A 23715-nucleotide genomic window follows, 5' to 3' on the forward strand; every position below is an offset into this window, starting at 1 on the left:
ACGCGTTACTGGTTACAACGGGGGGGCCCTGCGTGCAGAATCAGGAGCCTTTTACGTTGCAGGATGAGAAAGAATCATTATCGTTAAAGTTCCCCCTTTGCCAGACTGTGTGACCCATGTCTTTAGATCCTGGCAAAATCCAAAACCGACTCACTTACAGTGACCCTACATGACAGAGCAGAACTTCCCCTGTGGGTCTGAGGCTGTGACTCTTTATGGGAGTAGAAAGCATTCTCTCTCTCCTGGGGAGTGGCTGGTGGGGCTCGAACTGTTGATCTTGCAGTTAGCAGCCCCACTCATAATCCACTACGCCACCAGCACTCCTTTCTTATGCCTGGCACTCGGGCCCTGTTAAGATGCCGTGTTCCAATGGATACATGAATGGATTATGATAAGAGTTGTACGAGCCCCTAATAAAATGATTTAAAAAAAAAAAAAAAGAAGCCGTGTTCTAGCTGAGATCAGATTGGATGGAAGCGATGTGCTATCTCTCAGCTTGCATATGTGAGGTGCGCCATTCACCACAGGGGCATGATGATGAAGATACTGATAACCACATTCTTTCTGTTTCTACCCTGTGCCAAGTGCCTCCCACATCGGGACAGGTCTGGGAGTCCGTACATGCCTCCCAGGCGTCATCCGTTCCTTTTCAAAACCTACACATGGTGGGTATTATCAACTTCATTTCTCAAATGATAAAACAGGAGGAGACACTGTACAACTTGCCCAAGGTCATTCGGCTACCAAGTAGCATTTCTCAGACTTAAACCTCAGCTTCGGCGAAAATTCCAATTGTATGCACGTTCTTACAGCTATGGAAAATTCCTTCCACTCCTGCCTGTTCACTTAGCCCCAGAAAATACCAGGAGAGAATGGGAGGCGAGACCCGAGCGAGCACAGTGTCAGGCGAGGGAGGCGTGAGGGGAAGCAAGCTGGAGAGACGCACTCCTTGGTTCTGTGCTGACCCACCTCCTCACTTGGCTGCTCAGCCAGGGACCACTGAGCACTTGGGGAAAGGAAGTAAGTGATGGATTTTGGAAACCTCGTTGGTCTGCCCGACCCAGGCCAGAATGTCTAGCAAGGTGCACTTCTAGTCCTGAGGGTGGAATCTACAAAAATATTATTAGAATGTCCCTGCCATTCAGGAAGTTGTTTTTTTTTTTTAATTGATGTGCTTAGACAGAAACAGGCAGAACTCTGAAATATCGAGCTTGATGAATTTGCAGACAGCGAGCATGCCCAGATCAAGAACCACGGTGTCCTTTGGTGTTGAAAGTTAGTGTTCCGTGCCGGGTCAAGGCCACTGACAAATATAAAATGTTAACTCTAACATGCTCTTACTTTCACTTCAGTTAGCAGGGAAATGCTAGAGATGTAATAAAGCCCTTCGTCAAAAACAGATCGATTACAAAGTGATCGATTATCGTGGAGGTCGGGCTGTCTTTTTAGCCAAGCATGTTCACGCCGTGCTTTCTGTAAACTAGCTGACGCGGAGTTCACGCTGACTCATGGCGACCCCACGCGTGCCAGCCAGGACGGTGCGTTTTCACCAGGCCTTTCCTCTGGGGGATCTGAATCAACTTGAACTTCCGACCTTCCAGTTCGTAGCTGAGCGAGTCAGCACAGCCCAGGACTCTTGTTTCTGTGGCCCTTTGAAAAGCCTCCTTTTCTCAAATTCACCTTCCCAAGTGCCCTTCTAAGGATACAGAATGACTGTCTTTGCTTTCATCCATTCCGCCCCCCCCACACCATACATTATGACCTTGGTTTATTCTAGAACTCGGTGGTCACACTTCCCTCAGCCCTCATGATTTGGGGGGGGGGGGGAGTTCCATCCAGGGAAGGAATGAGGTGCTTATTTCTCAGGGCCAGCCTCGCTGTGGGTTATTGCATAACCTTTGTTTAGAATAGCGAGGGTGTCTCAGCTGCACTTTAATTAGCTCATAAAACCCCGTGTAAGTTAGGTGCCTCAAAACGCCAGGCTTCCTCTGGCTGCTGGCGCACCAGCTCCCCACTCTGAATTAAGTGGAGGACTCGGGTGGTCTGGCGTGTGCCAAGGTACATTTGCCTCCACTCGACTGACAGCCTGTGGATTAGAAACCAAGTGGAATTCAGGCCCTGCCTGATCGTAACCAAAAGGTGGCTGTAAAGGCAAAAGGCAGCCAGCAGAAGGCAATGCAAATGCATAAAAGCAAGATGCCAACACGCGATGATAAAATTAGGAACAAGTGTTTGGGCCTAGCTTTGTAACCACACATGATTTTTCACGAGACATCCTGGGGAAGGTTGGACTTGCCTACATTTCATTAGCATAATGGAACTGATTTTGCCAAGAGTCTGTTGAGCTAGTTGCTCCCCTACTTGCCTACTGATCTGTGGGCAGAACTCCCGTCTCCTGGAGAGAAGGTCTCAGGGAGACGGAATGGATGGACCTGCCACCTGTGTGGTGGGAGGACTTGTGAGTGCTCTCCATCATTCCATCACACTCCCAAGGGCAGAAAGGTCTGACCGCATAGAAGTTGGCAGAGCCCTGGAACTGGTGCTAACTATACTAAATATTTTTTCCTAAAATAGCTTAAGGAGTTGGAGATGAGGGACTGTAAGTTGTCAGGCTTCTTATTTCACCATTTTATACCATCTCTGTTGCATGAAGACAAGAAGACCATGAAAAGATAGGATCAGCAATGACTTTTTCTTTTCACTCCCAACCCCCTCAAAAAAACCCCAACAAAACAACAACACCATTTTGATTCTGAGGTTAAACAAAAGGAGGACTCCAACGATTACAAACTTGCCCTGCCACTACAGAGTAAATTGTGGCAAAGAAGATGTGTTATCAGTTAACACAATTCATCTGTCCAAGTGTAAATCTCCTATTTTCAAAAGATAATCCTATTGGTATGGAATTCCCATATCATACAATTTGTTTCCTTCTCTTGTTACTTTGTACTTGGCCACAAAACCTTCGATGCCCCCAAACATTAAACTGCAGAGCACGGCCCACAACATTTCCCAGCCCCAGGACCTTCCGGATGCTATGAAGACACACAGTCTTTGTTGATGTTTAGTTACATAGAACGAATTGCCATGTTAAAACTGGGCCTGATACCCATGCACCATTTATTCGAAAGTAAACTTCTTGCATGTTAACATAAAGTGTTTTTCTGAACACAAGTATCTTTTCCTTAACGTTAAGGAGAAGAATGCCAATATTTTACATTTTTGAAAATCTCTTTCATGTTGGACTTAATAGAAAACAAGGTTCTCATGTCTGCTTCTGCATTCAGTCTGATGTATTATTTTCTTCTGGTGGAAGTATGTGAAGGAAGTCGACCTTGATATAGCTATGTAGCTAGAAAAGGGCAGAGCAGTTAAACAGCCTTTTCAGAGAATATTGGACATGCCTCTTTGATAGTACACCCAAACTCAACAAGTGGGAGTTTCTTAAAGGTTAGTTGCAATATAGAACCTTAACTGTGTCAGTAACTCTTTGTAGCCTGCTACTTTCAAAAGCAATGGCACATTTTGTACTCTGAATGAATCTCTTTTGCACGCGCCCGTTTGTAACATCATGTGCTAGTTATCTGGAAACTATTGGCTCACCGAGTAATGCCACTCTTCCAGATATTGACACATTTCATGATACTACATTATCAAATAGTCTCATTTATATTGCCACCCACGTCATTAGAAAAGTAATTAATGGGGAGCTGTTGAGTTTATCACATTGGAAACAAGTTTTCTAAAATTCGTCTTCCAGTGTAAATTCAGGGGCAATCGATGCCATCAGTTGTTTCTCTTGAAATTCCAGGCTCACTGCAATCATTCTTGAGAAAATGTATCAGATATACCCAAGCTTGAATAACCACAGCCAGTCATCTCATTAAGCAGAGTGGCATTCCCTTTAAGAAGCAGCTAGTTCAGCTCTTAACTCAAACAATGGCACACATTTCTCCCGGGAGATAAACGTCAGGCTTTGGCATGGAGCAGAAATGCTTCCTATGAGTAGCAAGGCTCTATATGGATTCTTCATGTTGTCAGAAAGAATATTAAACACATGTGTACTCAAGATGTAAAAAACTTAATATTTACTGCTTCATCAAGATGGAAATTGTTTTGTTTTGTTTTTTTCCCAGCAAGAAGACAGCACAAAGGAACACAAGACACCTGGTGCAGTTGGGGGCCACTGCCTCGATTCATGTTATGCTTTCCAATGTTGACTCTCCACTGCTTTTGTGTCATTTGTACAGATGTCAACATATAAGAAAGAAAGAAAGAAGAGCATCTGCGTATTAACATACAGTTGTTTTTCTCTCTTGGGATCCCTGGACGGGCCTGGGAGGCTCCCAGGCGACCGAGGAGCCCACGTTGCGGATCCCTACTCTGGAGGACAGTACTTGTATAAATCCAAATACTTTCTAATCTGCTCAAGGCTGGCGCCCTTGTGGGGTTCAGACCAAGATTTGAAAGGTTCATTTCTGTCTCCACCCTTCTGCCCCCTCTGCCTTCGGGGCAGGGGAACAAAACCACAGGGTAATGCAGCATAAACAGTGCGCACAGAACAAAGAAACGGTACTGCTCTTGGTTCCATCAGCAGTTTTCCTCCCTAACAAAGAAAGCTACTCCACGCGACTATTGAGAAAGCTCGCATGAGTTATAGGAAATGCTCGGTCCCCCCACCACCCCACCCACCTCCCAGCCCTCCCCTCCCTAACCTTTCACTTTGGGGGATTTTGGATGAGCTTTTTGTAATGTCCTCGGAAATAATTGGGTGTCCTAATTCAGCCACATGCTAATGAATGCTCCCGAAAGAGGCCTGATTATAATTTCCAGCCCTTGATGTCTACAGAATCCCCTATAGTTCTTTAACTTCTTGCTCTCTAACTTCTGTTTACCGATGCGCTCCTTTTGTCAGTTCAGTATAGCATCAATTAGTAACACAGTGGTGTTTATTAGGTCTCCCCAGAGCTTTGAGAAAGCTGCTTTTGTATTTATTAATGACTCCACAGAGCACTACTATTTTTCAATACCAGTTAAAAATGAGCAAATTACTAAAGATGAACTAGAAAGAAACGCCAAATGTCAAAGGCAAGCCAAAGAAAGAAAAGAAAGAAAGCACATTATTTTGAACCCACCCGTAATACTTGGGCGGTTCATTTTATTTTCAGCCTACTTCGGGGAGAAAGAGTGAGCGAAGACAGAAGTCAAGCCCAGACTGCTCGGTGTGCTCCGCTTGGGGCGTTCTCAGCCAGAGTGATGGACCTGAGGCAGGAGCAGGTGTGGCAATTACAGAGGAGCTGGTTGAACAGGTCTACGCTTCATTATCACACACACCTGTTAGGTAAGGCACACCTGATTCAGCAAAAATCCACCCGCCAAGACGCATTTAAGAAAAATAAAATACAAACTCATGATGGGGGTGGGGGAGGCATGACTCCACTAATTTGGACCCAGTTTTATGTTTCCAATCAGAATGCCCAGCAAGCGACGTGAAATGTCACCCCCTTGCACTGGCTTATTGAACAGGGGCTACCTCTATGCCCTCTACTACGAGGTGGGGAGAGCTGCCCACGCGGAGACCGAAGGAGACCAGTGGGCCCACTCCCTCCTGCGAGGAGTCCTTCGGAGCCAAACGCAAAGTGACGGGGAGCAATAAGAGTGTTCATCTGCCCCGCTGTTATATTCCTGGTCATTTATGAAACGAAGACGCTGATCTACAGGAAAATCACTTAGCATTCATGAAAGTAGTTCTGGGAGGGCCCCCTGAAGATCTGACTATGCGGCAGAAGCATACCTCAGCGCACTTCCTTTGTCTTGCGCTCCGTCTTTGATGTGCAACTCGCTGGCGGAGTCAGCTGTGAGGGCTTTGATGTTGAACTTGGAGACTTTATTGTTACTAGCAAGCCTACAAGGAGACCTGTCAGTCACGTCTTCACATCTGAACAGCCATGCTGCTTTACGGCACCTCTTTTACAAGCATCACTCCTTAAATACATGTTTTCGAATTCCTGCTGATTACAGCACTATCTTTGGGGTGGGTGGATGGGGGGGGGGTGTTGTGCGTGCTCAAATATAACTACAGCACCCACATTTTCTGTAAACACCCGGAGGCATCATCAGATGGCTGGTAACCAAACTTCTTCGACAAGAGATGGCGGAGTGCAAAACACAGTTCCAGCAAATGAAAACATTCTGAAAACACGCCTCGTCTTTACACTCGACAGGAATCGTCACAGAGAAACTTCCACACCACTTCAAAAGGGATTCAGAATCCAACGGCAGCAGGGGGCTTGGAAAGTCTGCCAAAATTCGGAGACATCTTAACTCCTGCTAAACAGCTTTGTTTCTCTGCAGTAGCAGCACCGGGAGCCCACCACTAGTGCTGGTCCTGCATGGCTTTGCTCGGGACAGATAGATTCCTTTGGAAATAGATTTCTACCACACCAATTGTTCTGTGGGGACAAAAAAAATATCCCATTTTCCGAAGGTGCTTAGTAGCGGATGCAATGTAAGCTCCAGGAAGATGTTCTCTCATCACCTTACGTCCAGGGCTTTCCGTCTTGAGGTAGACATGTGGAGGGTGCTCATCCTGTGGGCATACTTTCTCAAACAGATCCGCACAAAACTAGGCAATATGCTACTCTTGAAAAAACATCTCTGGTGAAAATGGCTAGTTGCATCTGCTCGATCCCATCAGGTACTCGTTTCCAACTCCTTTATCACTTCCGGCACTGCGAGAGAGTATCAAATTCCACTAGGCCATTCGGCACCCAAAGAAAATAAAGTTGAAGCACTTCCATCACTGCACGTTGGTTTGTGATGAGTTGCCATCTTCCTGAATTAACATCGCAGCGAAACGAATGTCCTTGGGTGCAACCCAACCCAGGTACAACCAATGGCACCCCGTCACTCCTGGCGACCCCTGAGGACAGAGTAGAACTGCCCCCTTAGAATTTCCAGGCTCTCCGTCTTTAGGGGTGCAGACGGTGAGCCCTCTCTTAGAGGTTTGTATCATGAACTTTGGGTCGGCAGCCCCGCGCACTAAAGACTGCCGCCACTAGGGGCGCCTTGTGCTTAGAGAGAGCGACTTTCAACCGAGGAAGTTAAATAAGATTTGTCAAGACGGGAGTTCAAGTTTTGGGATCCTCTCCTTAGTCGCTGACCACCCCCAGGAGATGCAGGGTTGGCGTTCTGGCTGGGATATTTGGTTAAGAGTGCCATGATTAAGGCTATTCCATGCCCCCCCCCCTTTAAGCACCAGCACCCTCAGTTTTAACCCAACCATCAAAGGTAGAAAGGGCTTCGGGACAGGGCTGCATAAATGAGGAGTGACCGAAATGCCTCAGAACTAAGACGTGTGGGCACGGCCGCTCTGCATATCCATAAAAGCGTGTTGGCTCCTAAATATTTTCACGTGGAATTCTCTTCTTCCTACCTGAGATTGTCACTTCCAAAAGGAACGTGTTCCCTGGTTGTAGGGCTGATAGCAAGGGTGGGAGGCGGACAGGGAACACAGGAATGAAAGGGGCTTGCTTCTTCCAAGTCGTGGACAAGAACCCAGTCTCATTGTCTGTTGCACTAGATACATGTTCGCAGCATGGTAGGGCTGTGGAAGACCCTGAGGGCTATCGAGGGTAACAGTCTAATTATAAATATCCAGAGACTGGGAAATTGTGGCATCCTGACAAAAGTGGTGTAGCAAATTTGGGGTCAGAACCACCCATCAGTTGAAAAAAATGACTGGAGTCCATTCCCCCGGTGTCCATCTATGAGATCATGTTCAGAGACCAGAGACTAAGTCTCTGCTTAGCATTCGCTGCTGTACCAACAGCCCCCCAGCATGGTATCTATAAGAGGATGGGCAACCATCGCCCGTGAAGGGGATGGGTGGGACTTACTATGTGGAAGGGGGCAGGTTCCTCTCCATCACACCAACCAGAGGCAATTCCAGTTGTATCTGTTTTACTGCACTGCACTCTAGGTTGCATGAAGGCGGGGGCTTTGAGCCCTCAATTGTCTGGATACTACATGCTCAGTCATGGACTTGCCTCTCGTACGTCAGGAGCACCGACCATCTTGCTGGGCACTGACACCTTTACTTTGTTGCTGAGAACCAGCAACAGAGAGAAGGCAGCACAGTGTCTACCTCAGTTGGTCCTGGCTCCCAGGACACAGTCCCCATCTGGCCCGACTCTGTCCCTGGACACATGGAGGGGAAGCACGCAGCCCATCCTTGTCCCGGGCAGAGACCAGATCTCACTGGCAAGGCTCCATGCAAACAGGAGACTCGTGTTTGGGACGAGCAAGGCATCTTCAACACGCAATAGCCCCGGGGTCTCCCTTCTTTGGGCCGTTGAGGGTCAAGTATTTGGAACCTACCCACTTCCTCCTACACGTTAACTAATGGTTGAGTTGATATAAACAGAGGGGTCGCTGGGTGGTACTCACAGCTCATGCGCACAAAGGCTGAAGGTTCCTTCCACCCAGAGGCCCAGCAGAAGAAAGATGGGGCAAAACAATGTCTGACTGAAACATTAACCACCGAACACCCTCGCGACTGAGCGCAGGTCTACGCTGACACACACTGACACACACACGAGGCGCCAGGAGTCACAGCGACAGGATTTTCAGTACTGAGAAAATGTGCTCCCGTGTGAAAGGGCATTGGCGTGGTGGGTGAAAGGATGTTTAAGAGGTTGGAAGGGAAGCTTTAACTTACCTCCGCATCCTTTACCCCCACAAAGACTCGCTTTCCTCCTTCGTAAAAGGAGATGCCCAAACCCTGCTGATCCTCATATCAACCAAAGGAGCTCTCACGCGCAGAACCTCGGCCTCACCCCAGCCTATCAGACAGAGTCTGTGCAGCCGGCGGTGATGGGAAACAGAAATGTGAAGATCGTTGAGAGCCACTGACCTGTAGGAGGTCTCTAAGGGCCATTTAGCAAAGCCAGGCTTGGGCAGGAGTTTGTACAGGGAGCTCTGCGGACAACCTGTCTCGGAAATACCGAGCTAGGTATAAAAATGGGAATGCCTGAGCTCCGCCCGAGATTGGTGCATCTCCGGGGGTGGGATCGAGGAATCTACCTTTTTCACAGACTCCTTGGGGTCCCACAGGGAGCAGTTGGAAACCACCAACCACTTGCAAGAAGGACCGGACTTTCTGTTTCCAGAAAGAGTGACCGTCTCAGAAATCGCAGGAGCAGTTCTATCGTCCGGTCAGAATCAGCTCCACGGCAGAGCATTTGGTGTGGAGTTTATCCTCTCACAAAGCAGGCCTGGGATAAGCATTTGGCTGCCAACAGTAAGGAGAGTAGTTCAAACCCACCAGTCACCGTCTGGGAGAAAGATGCAGCTGTCTGTCTGCTCCCATGACGGTTGACAGCCTCAGAAACCCTGTGCAGAGTCAATACCAATTCAATGGCACTGGATTTGGGGGTAGCTTCTCACGCTGACATTTCCGAACCATGACTCCAGGCAGTAATTTAGAGCTAACCCGCCCATGATCTGGGCACCAGTCACATGCACATTTTAAAAGCAGGCTGGCCACACCCAACACATTACATTGGACTTCTTTGCATGTCAAAAACAACACTTGCTTTGTCTAAAGAACACATGGCTTAGAGAAACCATTAATCCAGTAAGCCAATGGATTGATTCGATGTTGTTGGGGGTGGGGGCATATTATGGGATGTACCATCAGAGTACCAGTGAGGGAATCAGCTGTACTGCTTTGGGAAGGACCCCTGGCTCCAGCATTTGGTGGCCTGGGCTTCCCTTCTCCTGAAGCCCCATCCCCACAGCACAGCACACTCCACCAGTAGCTTAGCTTTCTCTGGTAAGACAACTGCTGATTCCTCACTGCATTTTTGAAAATGCTGATTCATGTCTTAGGGCACACGATGGGGAGGAAGATGTCTCAGCTTTGTGACAAAAGTGCGCACACAGCACCTGGATAACCCAGCACGCAGTAGGTCTTCAAAATGTGAAATGGAAACACGTTTGTTTATTGCATCATCCAACCCGGCGTTCTAAAAAAGATTTTAAATGAGATGATATGCAATGTGTGTATGTGTGTGTGTGTGTGTGTGTGTGTAACTCTAGAGAGGTGTAACAACACCAACACAGGGGAGGTGGTACCAACAACTAAACAATGAAAATCACATTCTGTGCACCAGAGTCGACTTCTCTCATGTGCCACAAGCATCACACTCCTGGGTAGTGCTGTTTGAAAAAGTGATTGTTGCAATAGCTGATCTGCAGCTTAACCACAAGCTTCGCTTCTGAACCACTGTCTTATCACTGCGATGGGGGGGGGGGGTCTCACAGCAGGTATTTACTACCTAATTTCTTTCCCTTCCGTGTTTGCCATGAAACAGTGAGATGTCATGTTCTCAGTGAAAACAAGCGAGGCTGACTATCCTTTAAAACCTTAGCGATTGCCCATGGCTTCTAAGACCCAGGTAATTCCAGCTCAGAGCGGAAGTTGTGACTTTGTGGGCCACGGAAGCAGAGTCCGTGCACACTTGAGTTCTCCGTGGCTTCCCCAACAAGTGGCATCCACGGGCACGGGGAAGGCAGTCCTTAGCCCTCTGATGCCAACACACTCGACACACGGGCAACCAAAGTGAGAGCCCATTGGTCACCAGCATTATCTATTTTTCTCCAAAATCCACCTCAGCAGGGGCTTCTTGATCATCGTGCAGGGTTTTGAAGAGTAGCCCATACGAAGGCTTTTTAAAAATTTGAAATAAAACATGCTCTTTTGAGTTTTAGGCAAACCCTAGAGAGCCAGGCGACCGACCACCGGCTGTCAGCAATCAAGGGTTCATACACTTTTGAAGCCACGTTTATAATGGCTTTCTTGCACGAGGAGCTATGGTATTGTATCTTTCTAAGCATCTATCTTTTTTGAAAATGAAACTCTGGATTTCAAGAGGAAAGCAAGACTGCGCAAAGTGGATCAGCAAGAGTGACTACCTTGATTAAACACACACACACAGGTGTAGGGGAAAAGCGTTAAGGAAGATACAGGTATTACTGACTATAGTAATTATCTACTCACTAACGAAACTGCATTTATACTTACGGCAGAGAAAAACACTTATAAAAGTTTTAAAAGTTTAAAACTTTCGTCAATTCCGTCCATGCAAACTTTTAAAATCCAGTGTACCCCACGGTTACATTCCTAAGTAAGCGTGACAACAGTGAATAATACTCTTGCATCTGGATGGAGAGGGGCCCACAGAGACTGAGAACACAATGTCAACCTCTGACCTTCTCCACTAGCCTGATGGGAAATTCATTGGCACGCGCCTAGCTTTTAGCGTTTCAGCAGTCAGTAACCACTAGAGGGCAACCTTCTCTCAGCTCTGACGCACGACACTACAAAGCAATACCACTGAGCAGCTTCTAAGGTTCCTTCAATTATTTTATTTTATTTTATTTTTTTGCAATGCCTTTGATTTTCCGGGAGACGTAATAATCAATTTCAGTTGAACTACAATTATTCCTAAACAGATCAAAGTTCGCTTTCGGAGGTTACAATACCAAGCAAGGACTTGTCGTGAGATGGACTTAGGATACTGCCTAAGGTAGGTCTTTTCGTCCTCCCTACTCAGTGGTAAGCAGAGGGCTGAGGCAGTCATACGGCTAGTGGAACGGGCTTCCACTTTCAGCGTCCAAAGTCCAGCAGATCTAGTCCAACTGAAATATATTTGAGGAAGAAATCAGGCAGAGGGTAGGCAGATCATAAACTTCAATATCGTTTAGATGGACTGGAGGGGGACAGCGGAAGTAAAGGGTTAGAGGGGGTGTGGTGGTGGTGGTGGTGGTGGTGTGTGTGTGTGTGTATGTGTGTGTGTGTGTGTGCTGTTGTTAGTTTGCTACCACGGAGTGGGTTCCAACCACACCACTGTGTAACAGAAAGAAACTTCTGCCCAGTCCTGCACCAACTTCACGAGCTCTGAGGCCATCTCAGGGAGGCTGTTGTCCATCTTCACTGACCATCTACTTTGCACATTTCTGAGTGCCCCGTGCCAGCAGCTGCCAACTTACTGACAACTTTTCATTTGAGAGATGGATTACTGTGCTCTTGCCAGGCCCAAAGGGGGTTTATTGATGTATGTATGGATTGTGATAAGAGTCGTATGAGCCCAATAAAATGATTTAAAACAAAACAAAAAAAGAATTAAGAAAAAAGAATAACAACAAAAAAACCCTTAAGGATTGAAAATAAAAAAGGACATAGTTATATTCGATTTAATTTAATATAGTTGATGGATAGTTATTGATGTATAGTTTATGGATAGTTATGGGTATGTAATATAAGATATGGAATACACTATCTTTAAAGACATCAGATATTTATCTTTGGGAACATTCACACAAGCCAGATATACATTGGGCAGGAATGCTGTGGAGAAGACCCACTTGCTAAAGGCACATTTATCTGAACTTCCAGGTTTCTTCTAGCTCCAAGAGTCTATGAAATAATGGACATTTGCTTTCAGATAAACACACTTCAATCCAACAGTTAGATAAACACCCATCAAGTGACACACGGGCTTTTCCTGGCCTATCTATTTGGAAAACTTTTACAAGCAAAAGACAAGCAAGCAAAACAAACAAAACCATTGCCTGTGAGTTGGTTCCAGCTCCAGAGGCCCCAGCAGGAGAGAGCTGAGCTGCCCCAGAGGATTTGGAGGCCTGGAAGTCTTTCCGGAAGTCGACTGCCAGTCAAGCACTCAATCACTGCAACACCAGGGCTCCTTGGGTGATTTTTCAAAAGACAACAACTTCTTCAGAGTCTGTCTGCCATCATGTCCTTGAGCGGTCATGGAAACAAATAGGAAGGCACCCAAAAGCACCAGGATTCTCGCGCTTTCCATTAGAGGAAGGCTTATGAACACTGGAAGATGCACGTGTGGAAGCTCGCGTGGCCAAAGATAAGACAGGGCACATGGGTTACTCTCGAGTTCGGTTCCATGCCCTGCAGACAGATTACGCAGGTCTGGTGGCATTTCGTGGCATTCCGTATTCTTGAGGAAACTGTAATGCTTGCATCTCATCCAGATCCTCTTAAAATAAGAGGGCTTAATAAAAACCATGGATGTAGAGAGCTAATGGTAAGCAAATAAGAATAACCGCATTTGCACCGAATTGATTTTATTAAATAGTAATTTAAAGATATTAGGCTCAGCAAAGCATTACATAATTGAATCTATTTTTTCCCCCACATAAATGCCAGAGTTATAATTTCCACTAACTAGAGAGACAAAGTTCCATCCGGGGCATTTTCACATCTTCCTCCAGAGGCGGCAGCATGAAGGGAGCAGACATTAGGGGCTGGTCCCTGTTCCGCCATGTGTCAGCCGGGAGCGCGTGGGCACGTCTTACAACCTCCATGGGCCTCAATTTCTTCAACTAAAAACGATGACCAAGGTTGTATCAGGGAGGATGAAGTGAGATAAGTGTCGTTGGGAGCTATAAAGCAGCACATAACTATACATTAACACCACCCCTCTGTTTCTTTATGAAATGCCCAGGACACTTCACAGACAATAAAACTCCAAAGGGTGGTGGTGGCGGTGGTGGTGGATGAAATCACTAGCAAACTAGGGAGCTCACTTGAGATCACTCTTTTCCTTGGGCGAAGGTTTTCAAATGATCAATCAGGCTGCCTTCTTATAATACAACGAAGGCTAACACGGTTCACGTATCAAACAAAAGCCTAGACCCGAAAGATTCCGGATGCTTTCTTACACTCATCGGCAGTACGTGCTATTATTTGTTCATCCTCTTCTTTCGGGACATAGTACTCTCGGCCATTTGCAGAGAAACCAACTCCATTGTAGCATCCACGAGACCGGTAGCTAGAGTCTGGCGCTCAGTCCATGGCTCCAAAGGCGAGCACAGAAGGTAAGCATCGTCGGTGGACAAATGACATGTTTTCCCTTCTCCCCTGCGTGCCCGCCCCCGTTGCCCCTCATCTGGGTAAACACAAAAACTGTAGTTGCTGACGGTGAGTGTCTACTTACAGTTTTCAAAATTACCAGATGTGAACTGCATTACGGCAGCCTTGACTTCTTAGTAAGAAATAGGTGTGGCCAGTGAAAAGGCACACAGGAAGCGTTTCTATGGCGAGGTATTCTTAGGAGATTCCTTTCATCTAGGAAGTTACGAAACCTAAAATAAAAGAGATGTTACCGAATACCGAACATCTCTCTACGTGTGCAAATGGATCTCTCTATCCATCCGTCCAGATAATTTTTCTCTCTCAGGGACCAGTCATTTGCAAAGAGCATTTTCTTAGGCACGCCAGAGCAAGGTGCAAAGTGGCTGGGGGCTGGCGCGGGAACTTGGCAATGACCCAGTTCTTGATCTCCTCCACGATACAGGCAGCGAACGAGATCTGTTTCTATCCGTGACTTTGAGAACGCAAGGTGAGTCCGAACAGGTGCATACAGCTCTTGGTGAACCTTACTTTAGGGCAAGAAAAGGAGGCCTGGTGGTGAAGTGGTTTATATGCTGGGCTGCTAACTGAAAGGTCAGCAGTTTGAACCCACCAGCATCTCCTTAGGAGAGTGGTGAGGCTTTCTGTTCCCATAAGATTTAAGGTCTCGGGAACCCTAATTGAGGGGTTCTACTCTGCCTAATAAGGCAATGATGAGTCGTAATCCACGCAATAGCAGTGGATTTAGTTTGCGGTTAGAGCAATCACAGGTTCAAAGCATTCATCAGCGATCGATAAGCTGTAGGTGCAGCAGGTGAAGGTGAGTGTGATAAAGAATTGCTTGTGAGCAGAGGCTGGTTCAATCTTTGCAGAGTGAGGGCACCTGTAGAGAACACGAAATGACAGGGAGGGGTTGTCCTTAAGTCTGATGGGATATTGAGAGCTGATCCTGTGAATTGCTTGGCTGGGGGAGGTGGCAGGGGACAGATGTGAGAAAAAACGTTATCAGGACAATTAATATACTGACTAGATCGATCAGAAACTAAGACTTCAATCATATAGGATATCTGCCCCCCTCCCCTGGCAAAAATAAAGGGCAATTCCTATTTAGAAATTGTATCTCAGAGCAAGAAGTGTTAAATAAATGAGTTGGCACTGAGGTGGCCTTGCATTTCAAGGCCCTTCACTGGAATAGACTCCAAAGGATGCCCACGAGAGCCGTGCTATTAAAATCCTCGGAGCGTCCTGGCCGCCTCTCCTCCCACGGACAGACGGATGGACTAGCTGATTTTGAGATCCCCTCTGGCTTCTAACTAGCTGACCCCCTCGTGACAGGTGAGTGCTCTGCCGTGGGAGCAACTGGGGTTTGCTCTTTTCAAGCCCCCACTCCCTGCCACAGAAGCAAGGCTGCTTCAGAATGCCCCATAGGACCTCGCTGTCACCTTCTTTCCAATCTTAGCCATCAAAAGTCACAAAAATGGGACAAATCTCCAGCAACATGAGTACCGGCACTGAAACACTGCTTAAAAAGCGACTGAGACTAAAAGGCAAACTTCATTTGGTTAAGAAAGGCCATCTTTAACAACCAACACGCCGCTTTTATTAGAAATTCACATTACCAATATACACAGTTATTTTCCGAGCGGTAGGGCACCGTGTTTGTGCTTAAGAACTGTATTGAGGGGAGAATCTATCATGGGACAGAAATTCCCTCCCGCGCCTCCCTTCACTCAGCTAAAGCAGCCCTGGTGGCGCGCTGGTTACAGTGCCTGTCTGCTTAGGAAAGGCTGGTGGTTTGAGCTCACCAGCTGCTCCTCAGGAGAAAGATGTACGGGGTAGGCTGCTTCCGTAAAGATTTATGGCCTTAGAAATCCTAAGGGGCAGTTTACTCTGCCCCATAGGGTCCCTGTGAGTCGGAATCAGCCTGATGGCCGTGGTTCGGACGGTCACTGTCTGCGCTCAGTGTACATGACCACGGGCAGACACGTACACGAGGCAGAGATAAATCTAACTGAAACTGATGAGCCGCTTCCATTTCCTTTAAGCACCGGGCGGGTGCACGTTCATGAGTAGCACACAGCCTCCTGTGATCACAAGCGTTATCGCCAGCTCTTTCCCTTTGCCGAGAAGCAATCAAACTGGATTGGACTTTTGTTGTTAATTAAACAAACAAACACAAATACAAAACTAAAGGCTTGCACTACAGTGGGTCGGGCAAAGATTTATTACTTCTGCGCAGGAAACCACTTAAAGCCTAAAGTTAACTGACAACTAACGCAAAGGGAGGCTTGTCTTCTTTGGTGAGTTCAAAAGGCCTGATTTAATGATGTTTAAAAAACATAAGCAAGTCAGCCAACAAAGAGAATGTTTCTTTTTTGTGGTGGCTTGTTCTCTCCTCCCTTGTCCACATGCATACACATATCAAAAAGCTACATTGTAAAGAGTGTCTCTGTTTTGCATGAAAAGCCTAATTATACAAAGTCTCCTACATATGGGACCAATTTGCTATTAAAACTGAGAGGCAGCAGGGAAGTATTTAATATGATTTGGGGACTGTTTCCCGCCCCCCCCCTTAAGGAAACATTTATAGCATTTCTCATTTTCCCACAAACTATTTTCCTTTCGTTTAAATCTGCACCAAAGCAAGATAATCCTATTAAAATCCAAGATGTTATGATATTGGGAATGAAATATTCTAATTGTCTGGATGGATTCTATTTCTCCCTCTCAGGCCGCTGAACTTATTGGGAAAAAATGCATTGTTAGTACTTCTAAGTGATTTTTCTTAAGGCATATAACACTAGGAATCTATTATTCTATGGCTGGCAGAGGTCAATCCAAGACAAATATGTGAACTTGGGCTTTGACGTGTGTGTGTGTGTGTGTGTGTGTGTGTAAAAGGAAGGGAGGGTATAGAACTTTATTTGGTACGAGGACCGCAAGTCTACTTAAGGAGGGAATATCACTATGAAATAAAAATGTTAGAATGTACTTTCCTTATTAATTTGGGGGGCAGTGACAGTTCACCAGGAGAATAGAAATTCAAAATATCTTAGACCGCCTCCACACCAACACAACAAATTAAAATAAAATCGACAGATTGACATTGTCACCCCCCCCCCCAAAAAGGCAGTATCTATCTTGTGATTAAAAGGAAAAAAAGCAAGCGTCAGTCGATGTCAGAACTACAATATTCTCTTCGTTTTACACTGGCCATTTTAAGGAAATACAGGGAATAGCATAAAAGTTTTCTTGGAGAATACATTTATTGTATATAAAAATCGGTAATATTTTTCTTCCCCAAATGATTCTGAGCATTGAAAAGCACAAATCGGGGTTCTTCGCTTTTTACGGTATAAGCTGCATATTCCAAAAAACGATAAAGTCCCATTTCCCGCATACCACAGGGTAGAAGAGCGCCCATTTTCTCTGGGTACACCTTATAGAAAGATTTCATCTCCACAGCCCAGCTGGGCGCCCAGTCCATTTCGGCCTGTTAATTATTAATACAAGAGATGCCACCCAATCTCAAGTGAAGAAAGGCAAAGCCCAGTGATCCGAAAGTAACCCCCGCAGAGATACCAAACTCATGTCCTTCACCCCGGACTGCCACGACTCCCCAGCCAAGCAAATGTGTACCGCGCGCTGGGCGCCGGCCCAGCCGGGACCCGCAGGACACGCCGGGGTCTGCGGAAAGGCGGCGCCCCCGGGGAGCCCTGTCCGCAGAGAACGCGGGGCTCTCCATCAGCACAGCGCCCTGAGGCCCGCTCGCTCGGTCGGATTCTCCACCGCGGACCTGCCCGCGCGTTCGCGTGCTCTGGGGCTGTTTGTAAGAATCCCAAGAACGACTTCTGCACACCTCTAAACTTTGGCTCGCCCACCAGGAACTTCGCTACTTCGCCAGGACTTCTTTCCGCCTCACCTGGGAGGCCCGCGAGCCAGTCCCCCCGGCCGCCGGCCGACTAAAGAGTCCGGAGCTGGGCCGAAGGCCAGTCCGGCTGGATTTGGCCGCGCGCAGGGCTGTCTGCCTGCGACAGACCCGTGCCCGTCCGTCCTCACTACGCGTCACCTCCCCGTCTGCCCGCGCACCCCGTGGCCAGAGAAGTGCTCTCCCCACATGCATCGCACCCCAAAGTAGCCAGCGGAGCTGCGCGCAGGCTGCGGGCGGCCGCGGAAGGCGTCCCGGCCCGCTCGGGCCCGCGCGCTTTCGGAAGTGGCCGCGGCGGGACGCAGGCCGGACCGGCCAGGGAGCCGGGGAGCTCGGGGCCGCCCGGCCGCCTAGTGCGGAGCGCGCGGAGCCCGGGGCGCTGACCAGTCCCGGGGATGACAACGCGTCGGCGCGCGCGCACGGCCCGGCCGCGGCGCCTCCCCCACGTAGGCCGGAGCGCTTCGGGGTGCGGGCCCGGGGCCCTGGCCGCGGGCGCCCCCGACTCGGATCGTCCCCTCCCGGCCCGAAGCGCGGCGACTCGCAGCAAACTTTCTCCCGGAGCCGCGCCGGGTGCCAAGCGGACCCGAGCGAGTGACCGAGCCGGAAGGGCCCGCGCGGGGCGTCCGGCCCCCCTCCCCGGTCCGGTGCCCCAGCAGGAGACGGGCGGCCCCCGCGGGCGGGCTCCGGAGGCGCCGCGGCGGTGGCCCGGAAGGCCCGGGCGGGCTCCCGCGTCCAGCGCAAGGCAGTACGTGCGCCGGGGCAGGCGCGCCCACCCCTCCCCCTGCGCGCCCTCCTCCCCGCCCCCCGGAGCAGCCAGCCCACCGGGCCCGGCGGGGCGCCCCGGCTCACCTTTCATCGCTGCGATCACAAAATACATCATTTAAGCCGCGGTGCGGAGAGCGCAGCGAGCGCCGATGGTCCGACCCCGGAGCCCCCTCTGCCGCCGCCGCCGCGCCGCCGCCGCCCGAGCCACAGCAGCAGCTGCCGCAGCTGCCCGCCCGCCGAGAGCCATCCCGAGCCATAAGAGGCTCCATGTGACCGGCTGACATCACGGCCGCCGCTCTGTTTACACCGCGCCCCTTGGCTTCCTCCCGGGCGGGAGGCGGGAGCCCGGGAGCCCCAGCGCCGCGCCGCGCCCCGCCCCGCCCCGCCCCCGTGGGCAGGTGAGCGGCGCGGCAGGGCGAGTCCACCCCGGCCCTGCGCTCCCCTCGGCGCCCCCGGCCCGCGCGGGCACTCCGGGCCCCCTTCTCTGCCCCCAGAGCACCTGTGGCCGCCGGGGCGCACGCTGCACAGTGCCCCGCGGAACCTGCCCACTTTCTCAAACCCCCAAACCCTGGAACTAGAGGTTCGCAACCCAACGCCACGTTCCCACTCTCAGCCTCTTCCACCCCCTTGGGGTGCGGAGGGGCAAACCTGATGGCAACGGGAAGGGGCCGGGTTTGGGGGCTCCCAAGAGCGCCCAACTATGACTGGAGGCTATCGCCGTCGCCTCCTCTAGGGCCCTGAAGCAGGAGATCCCAGAAAGGAGCTGGGCCTAGGCGAGGAGGTAGAGCAAACAAGTCCAGTCTGGAGGGAGGTGGATTCTCAGGCCCCTCTTCACACCGAATCCAAGATCTGGGTTTATCCTACTGTTGGGACAGGGAACTCTCACGCAAATGAGCTCTGTCTCCAGCCCTTTGGAGCCATAAGATTACCAGGCTGTTCCACACCAGCATTCCCTCTAGCGAGCCCATCTACAAGTCAGATAGGCTCGACTTTCAACTTTTTTAAAAAGAAAGAGATTGTGTACTCCGGACAGGGAAAGAAAAAGGTCTCTCTGAAAGTCGACTTTGTGACTTTTCACTTGCAACCAAGAGTTTAATACCCTCCAAACGTCGACCGCTCACTCTTTACTGGCCTCATGGAACCCCCTCAAATACTTATTTGTCCTCATTACTACTAGTACAGACGAATTCCAGTGGTACCTTCTCTAAGTCTGCGTTACAACTTGGGCGAACCATCTACAGCATTGAGAGTACAGACCCAATTCTCAGAAGTCAAATTTGCATACCGATTGCTCTTCAAGTAATTTCAATTCTGCTTTCTGCCAGTCTTAGGTTTCCATTGACAGCTTATAATACTAGATGGCTATTTGTTGTGGCCATCCTAGTGATCAAAAGGGAGTGTTCTCACCCCACTCCCACCCCCATCTCCCTGATGTCATCCTTGAAACCGAGTTCAGCCTTGATTTAAAACACACTTAGACAGCATTGTGGACAAGGGTTCACACATGCTCCCATCCGCACCACTCTCAGGGCACAATGTAATCTTTCAAACAGTTCCACTCCGACTTAAGAGATCAAAATTAAATCAAGCACGGCCTTATACAAGTTTGATTTTAGATAAAGTCATCCTACAACAGGTTTTTTTTTGTAGTTCCCCTCCTTAGAAACATTTCCAAATAAACCCACCAAACCACGTAAAGAGAAATGATAAAAATGTGAAGCCAAGACCTACCCATGTTAACTCAGCTGTCCAGCCATAGCAAACTGGACATGAGTCTCCAATGAATCAACCGTACCCACTGCCGTGTTTACAATGATGAAATTAAATCACCCCACACTTCATAACGCAATGACATCTCCCAGGGAGACAACACCTCTTGCTTACACTGACACCACCACTCGTGCGTGGTTCTTGGTTTCCTTTGGTGTTCACAGGGTAAGGAGGAAAGAGAATGGTAAGCTATCCTGTAGGTAGGTCCTAGGTCCCTCTCACTGCCATAGTCAATCCTGATTCAGTGGGACCCGATCGGACAGTGTGGAGCTGCCCCTGTGGGTTTTCTGAGACTGTAACTCTTTATGATTGTAGAAAGCCTGGTCTTTCTGCTGGTGATTTTGTACTACTGACTTTGGGGTTAGCAGCCCAGCACGTTAACACGACGCCACTAGGGCTCCCTGTCCCCTAGGGAGGTCCCATGTAGCATTCCTGATCCTAGGTATGTTCTTCCAAAGTAGTTTCAAACGAGTCTAGGTGTGCAATTCTGAAGAGTCACCATGTTCCTCTGCCACCGCATTCTGCTTTTAGCAAACAGAGCTTTATGAACAAACGAATCCATTCATGCTGGCACTGCCCATCAGACACCTGACCCCAAGGTCTCATCTTCTATTCCTATTAATCAGTTGTTTATTTCAAGACAATTTCAAATGAAGTCAGCAATCAAGAATGACAGGGCCACGGCTTATGCTGCTGTTGTAACAAATAGTAGAAGCATTTATCCTGTCGGTGCACCGCCAACAGAAATATCCCTTAGAATACTTATTTGAAATATTTACGCATTTATTCAACGAAGACACTTTCAGAATAATGTGCTGCTAACCTTGACCTTTGAAAACGTATCTCACTTGTAGATGACAACTAATGGGCAACAGAAATTCAGATACTGAATCTGAACTTTCCTGTGTGGCTAGGTGTGATTTGTAGCACATGAGCCCATTGAATGTCTTCAGCTTTGAATCTATAGGATCCTTAGGTGAACCCAAAGCCCTCATCAAACTTTGAAAATGAAAAATGAGAGACCGCTTATAAAAACAAGAAGAGCCACTTACATTTTTGAAATAGAATACTAAAAACAGAATTACGAATTCCCAAGCAAATCAATCAGGAATGAAATAATTCGTATCTCCCTCCAATACTTTTTGAACGAGAGCTATAAATGAAGCACAATTCAGTGCAATTTTTTATCCAATGCATATTAATGGAGGAATAATTTAGGTCAACAAATGGTTATGGTTCACCAGTATAGAGGAAAACACTCCTTATGAGTTGGGTTGCTATCTGAAAGGTCAGCAGTTTGAAACCACCGGGGAATCCTTGGGAGAAAAATGGGGCTTTCTACTCCCATAAGGACCGACAGTCTCAGAAACTCAGCGGGCAGTTCTACCTGGTCTTACATGGTTGCTGTGAGTTGGCACCAACTGGATGGCATTGAGTTTGGGAAGATTGTTGCTTTTTTATTTTCCTCTGTCGCTTTACCAAGTATCTTGAGGCGGGGAAGGGGATGGCCCAAAAATCAAAACCAGAAAAACAATACTGCTGAAATGAAGATAAATAACCAGGATGGAAATTCTGTGCTGTGAATGGGAGTCTGTTATGTATTAATTCTTGACTCAATTTTTTCCCCCTTGTTGGCTAATCTCAGAAAGAGAAGACACACAGAACGCTTATGAACACATGCAATTCATCTCAGAGCCCCCTAGAGATGGCCACAGCCCCACGTGGTGTTCCTGTGTGCCGAGTTTCACACTGGATCTGTCGCTTAGAAAGGAAACAGGCAATCACTTCTGATGCCAGATTGTTCCAAATGGCCACGAGAAAAGCCTGCGCAGTTCCGCAGGGACTGAGGCAGGAGGATGGTCACAAAATCGGTGCCAATGTCCCCACGATGGGGGTTAAAATGAAGAAATGCTATTTACCTTTGTGATTGGTTTTCCTTCACTCAGTTTCTGAGTTCAGGGCAGGGCACTCTGAATCATGCGCGCACACACGCACACAAGGTGTTTTTGAGGAGAATCTCAAGTTGGCAGGTGGCCAAACACCAAAGTCTGTTGATGACTCTGGGAGGGAGGGTTTGGGCTTTGCAGTTTGTCTCACCTGGCCCGGCTTCTCTTTCTCCGGTGCGTGGCAGCTTGTTAATTCACTTAAAGGCTGATGTGGTCCTAACAGCTTGACTCCCTTGAATCCGTATTCATCATCCCCAAAGTCTTGTGCTCTCTGGGAGGTGGGCCCTTTGGGGTGTCATAGAGCCAGGGGCCTAGGTTTTCTTAGACCAAATGGGGTCTGACAGAGAATGTTCCAGGCAGGACTACTTAGGAAGCCATCCAAAGGAATAGGCTTATGTACAATAGTTCCTAGTTTTGCTTAAAATTCTGATGCTGGATGGAGCCACAGTCTCATACAGGGACATTTGTCAATGGATTAATACTGGTGAGATCTAGACTCTAAAGAAGGTAGACAGCTGGTAAACCCACTGATGACAAATTGATTCTGACTCGCAGTGACCTGACCCCGGCTGACTGAGTGGAACTGGCCCGTAGTGTCCCCCAGGCTGTAACCTTCATGGACTCCAACGGCCACATCTTCCTCCCGTGGAGTGGCTGCTGGTAGGGTAGGCTGCGCGCGTCACCACTAGTACGCCTTACAGGGGACAAAGGGCCCTTATTTATGTGTGACAAGAGTAGAGAAATGAGCAGATTACTATAGCTCCTTGATCTTACTTGTGATTTGAAAACAAAATAGAAAGATGTCGATTTAATGGTGTGTGTGTGTGTGTGTGTATGACTTCAAAAAAAAAAAAAAAAAGACCGTGGAAAAGTGGAATCAAAAAGGCATGGAGTTTCCCAACAAACTTTTGAGTGTATTTGAAGGTAGGTTAAAAACATTGCAACGAAATCATATCAACCTTTAATAAACAAAAATAATCAACATGTGAACCTACTGTTGCTCCTTATAGCCTCTATCGCGGTCTAGGCACTTGGGAAGCGGTAGCTTCCGTCTCTCTGACCCTCCAGTGCACGTCAGGTCAAAGCAGCAGGCTTGGGCTCCTTGGAGGACTCTGGTTGTGTTCCCTTGAAATGTTCCTTGGGGTATGGGAACAAAACAACTCTGAAGGGGAAAAGATGAGGCTTTAGGGTGGAGGAATTTGATTTGCCAATGAGATTCTCGTAGGGCAGCTCTTGTAATTCACAAAAAATGAGCATGTGCATCACCAAGATGGGGGTAAAAATAAAACCTTGGTAGGATTTCCTTGGTGTTTTCCTCACCAATGGAGCTTTCCGTTTTCTTGAAACGTCTTTAT

The 23715-nt window shown here is 48.2% G+C and overlaps 1 protein-coding gene across 1 annotated transcript in view; it reads right to left on the reverse strand.

The window, feature by feature from the left end:
- The window catches only part of RORA (RAR related orphan receptor A), a 112466-nt gene extending 93560 nt beyond the window's left edge, over window positions 1-18906 (reverse strand). The window contains exon 1 of the mRNA XM_075532325.1: window positions 18729-18906. Within this exon, the coding sequence (XP_075388440.1) occupies window positions 18729-18759 (31 nt within the window). The 5' untranslated portion in view covers window positions 18760-18906. The remainder of the gene's footprint in view (window positions 1-18728) is intronic.
- Between the last annotated feature and the right edge of the window lie 4809 nt (window positions 18907-23715).

Source organism: Tenrec ecaudatus, chromosome 14 (genome assembly GCF_050624435.1).
Source record: "Tenrec ecaudatus isolate mTenEca1 chromosome 14, mTenEca1.hap1, whole genome shotgun sequence".
NCBI classification, from domain to species: Eukaryota; Metazoa; Chordata; class Mammalia; order Afrosoricida; family Tenrecidae; genus Tenrec; species Tenrec ecaudatus.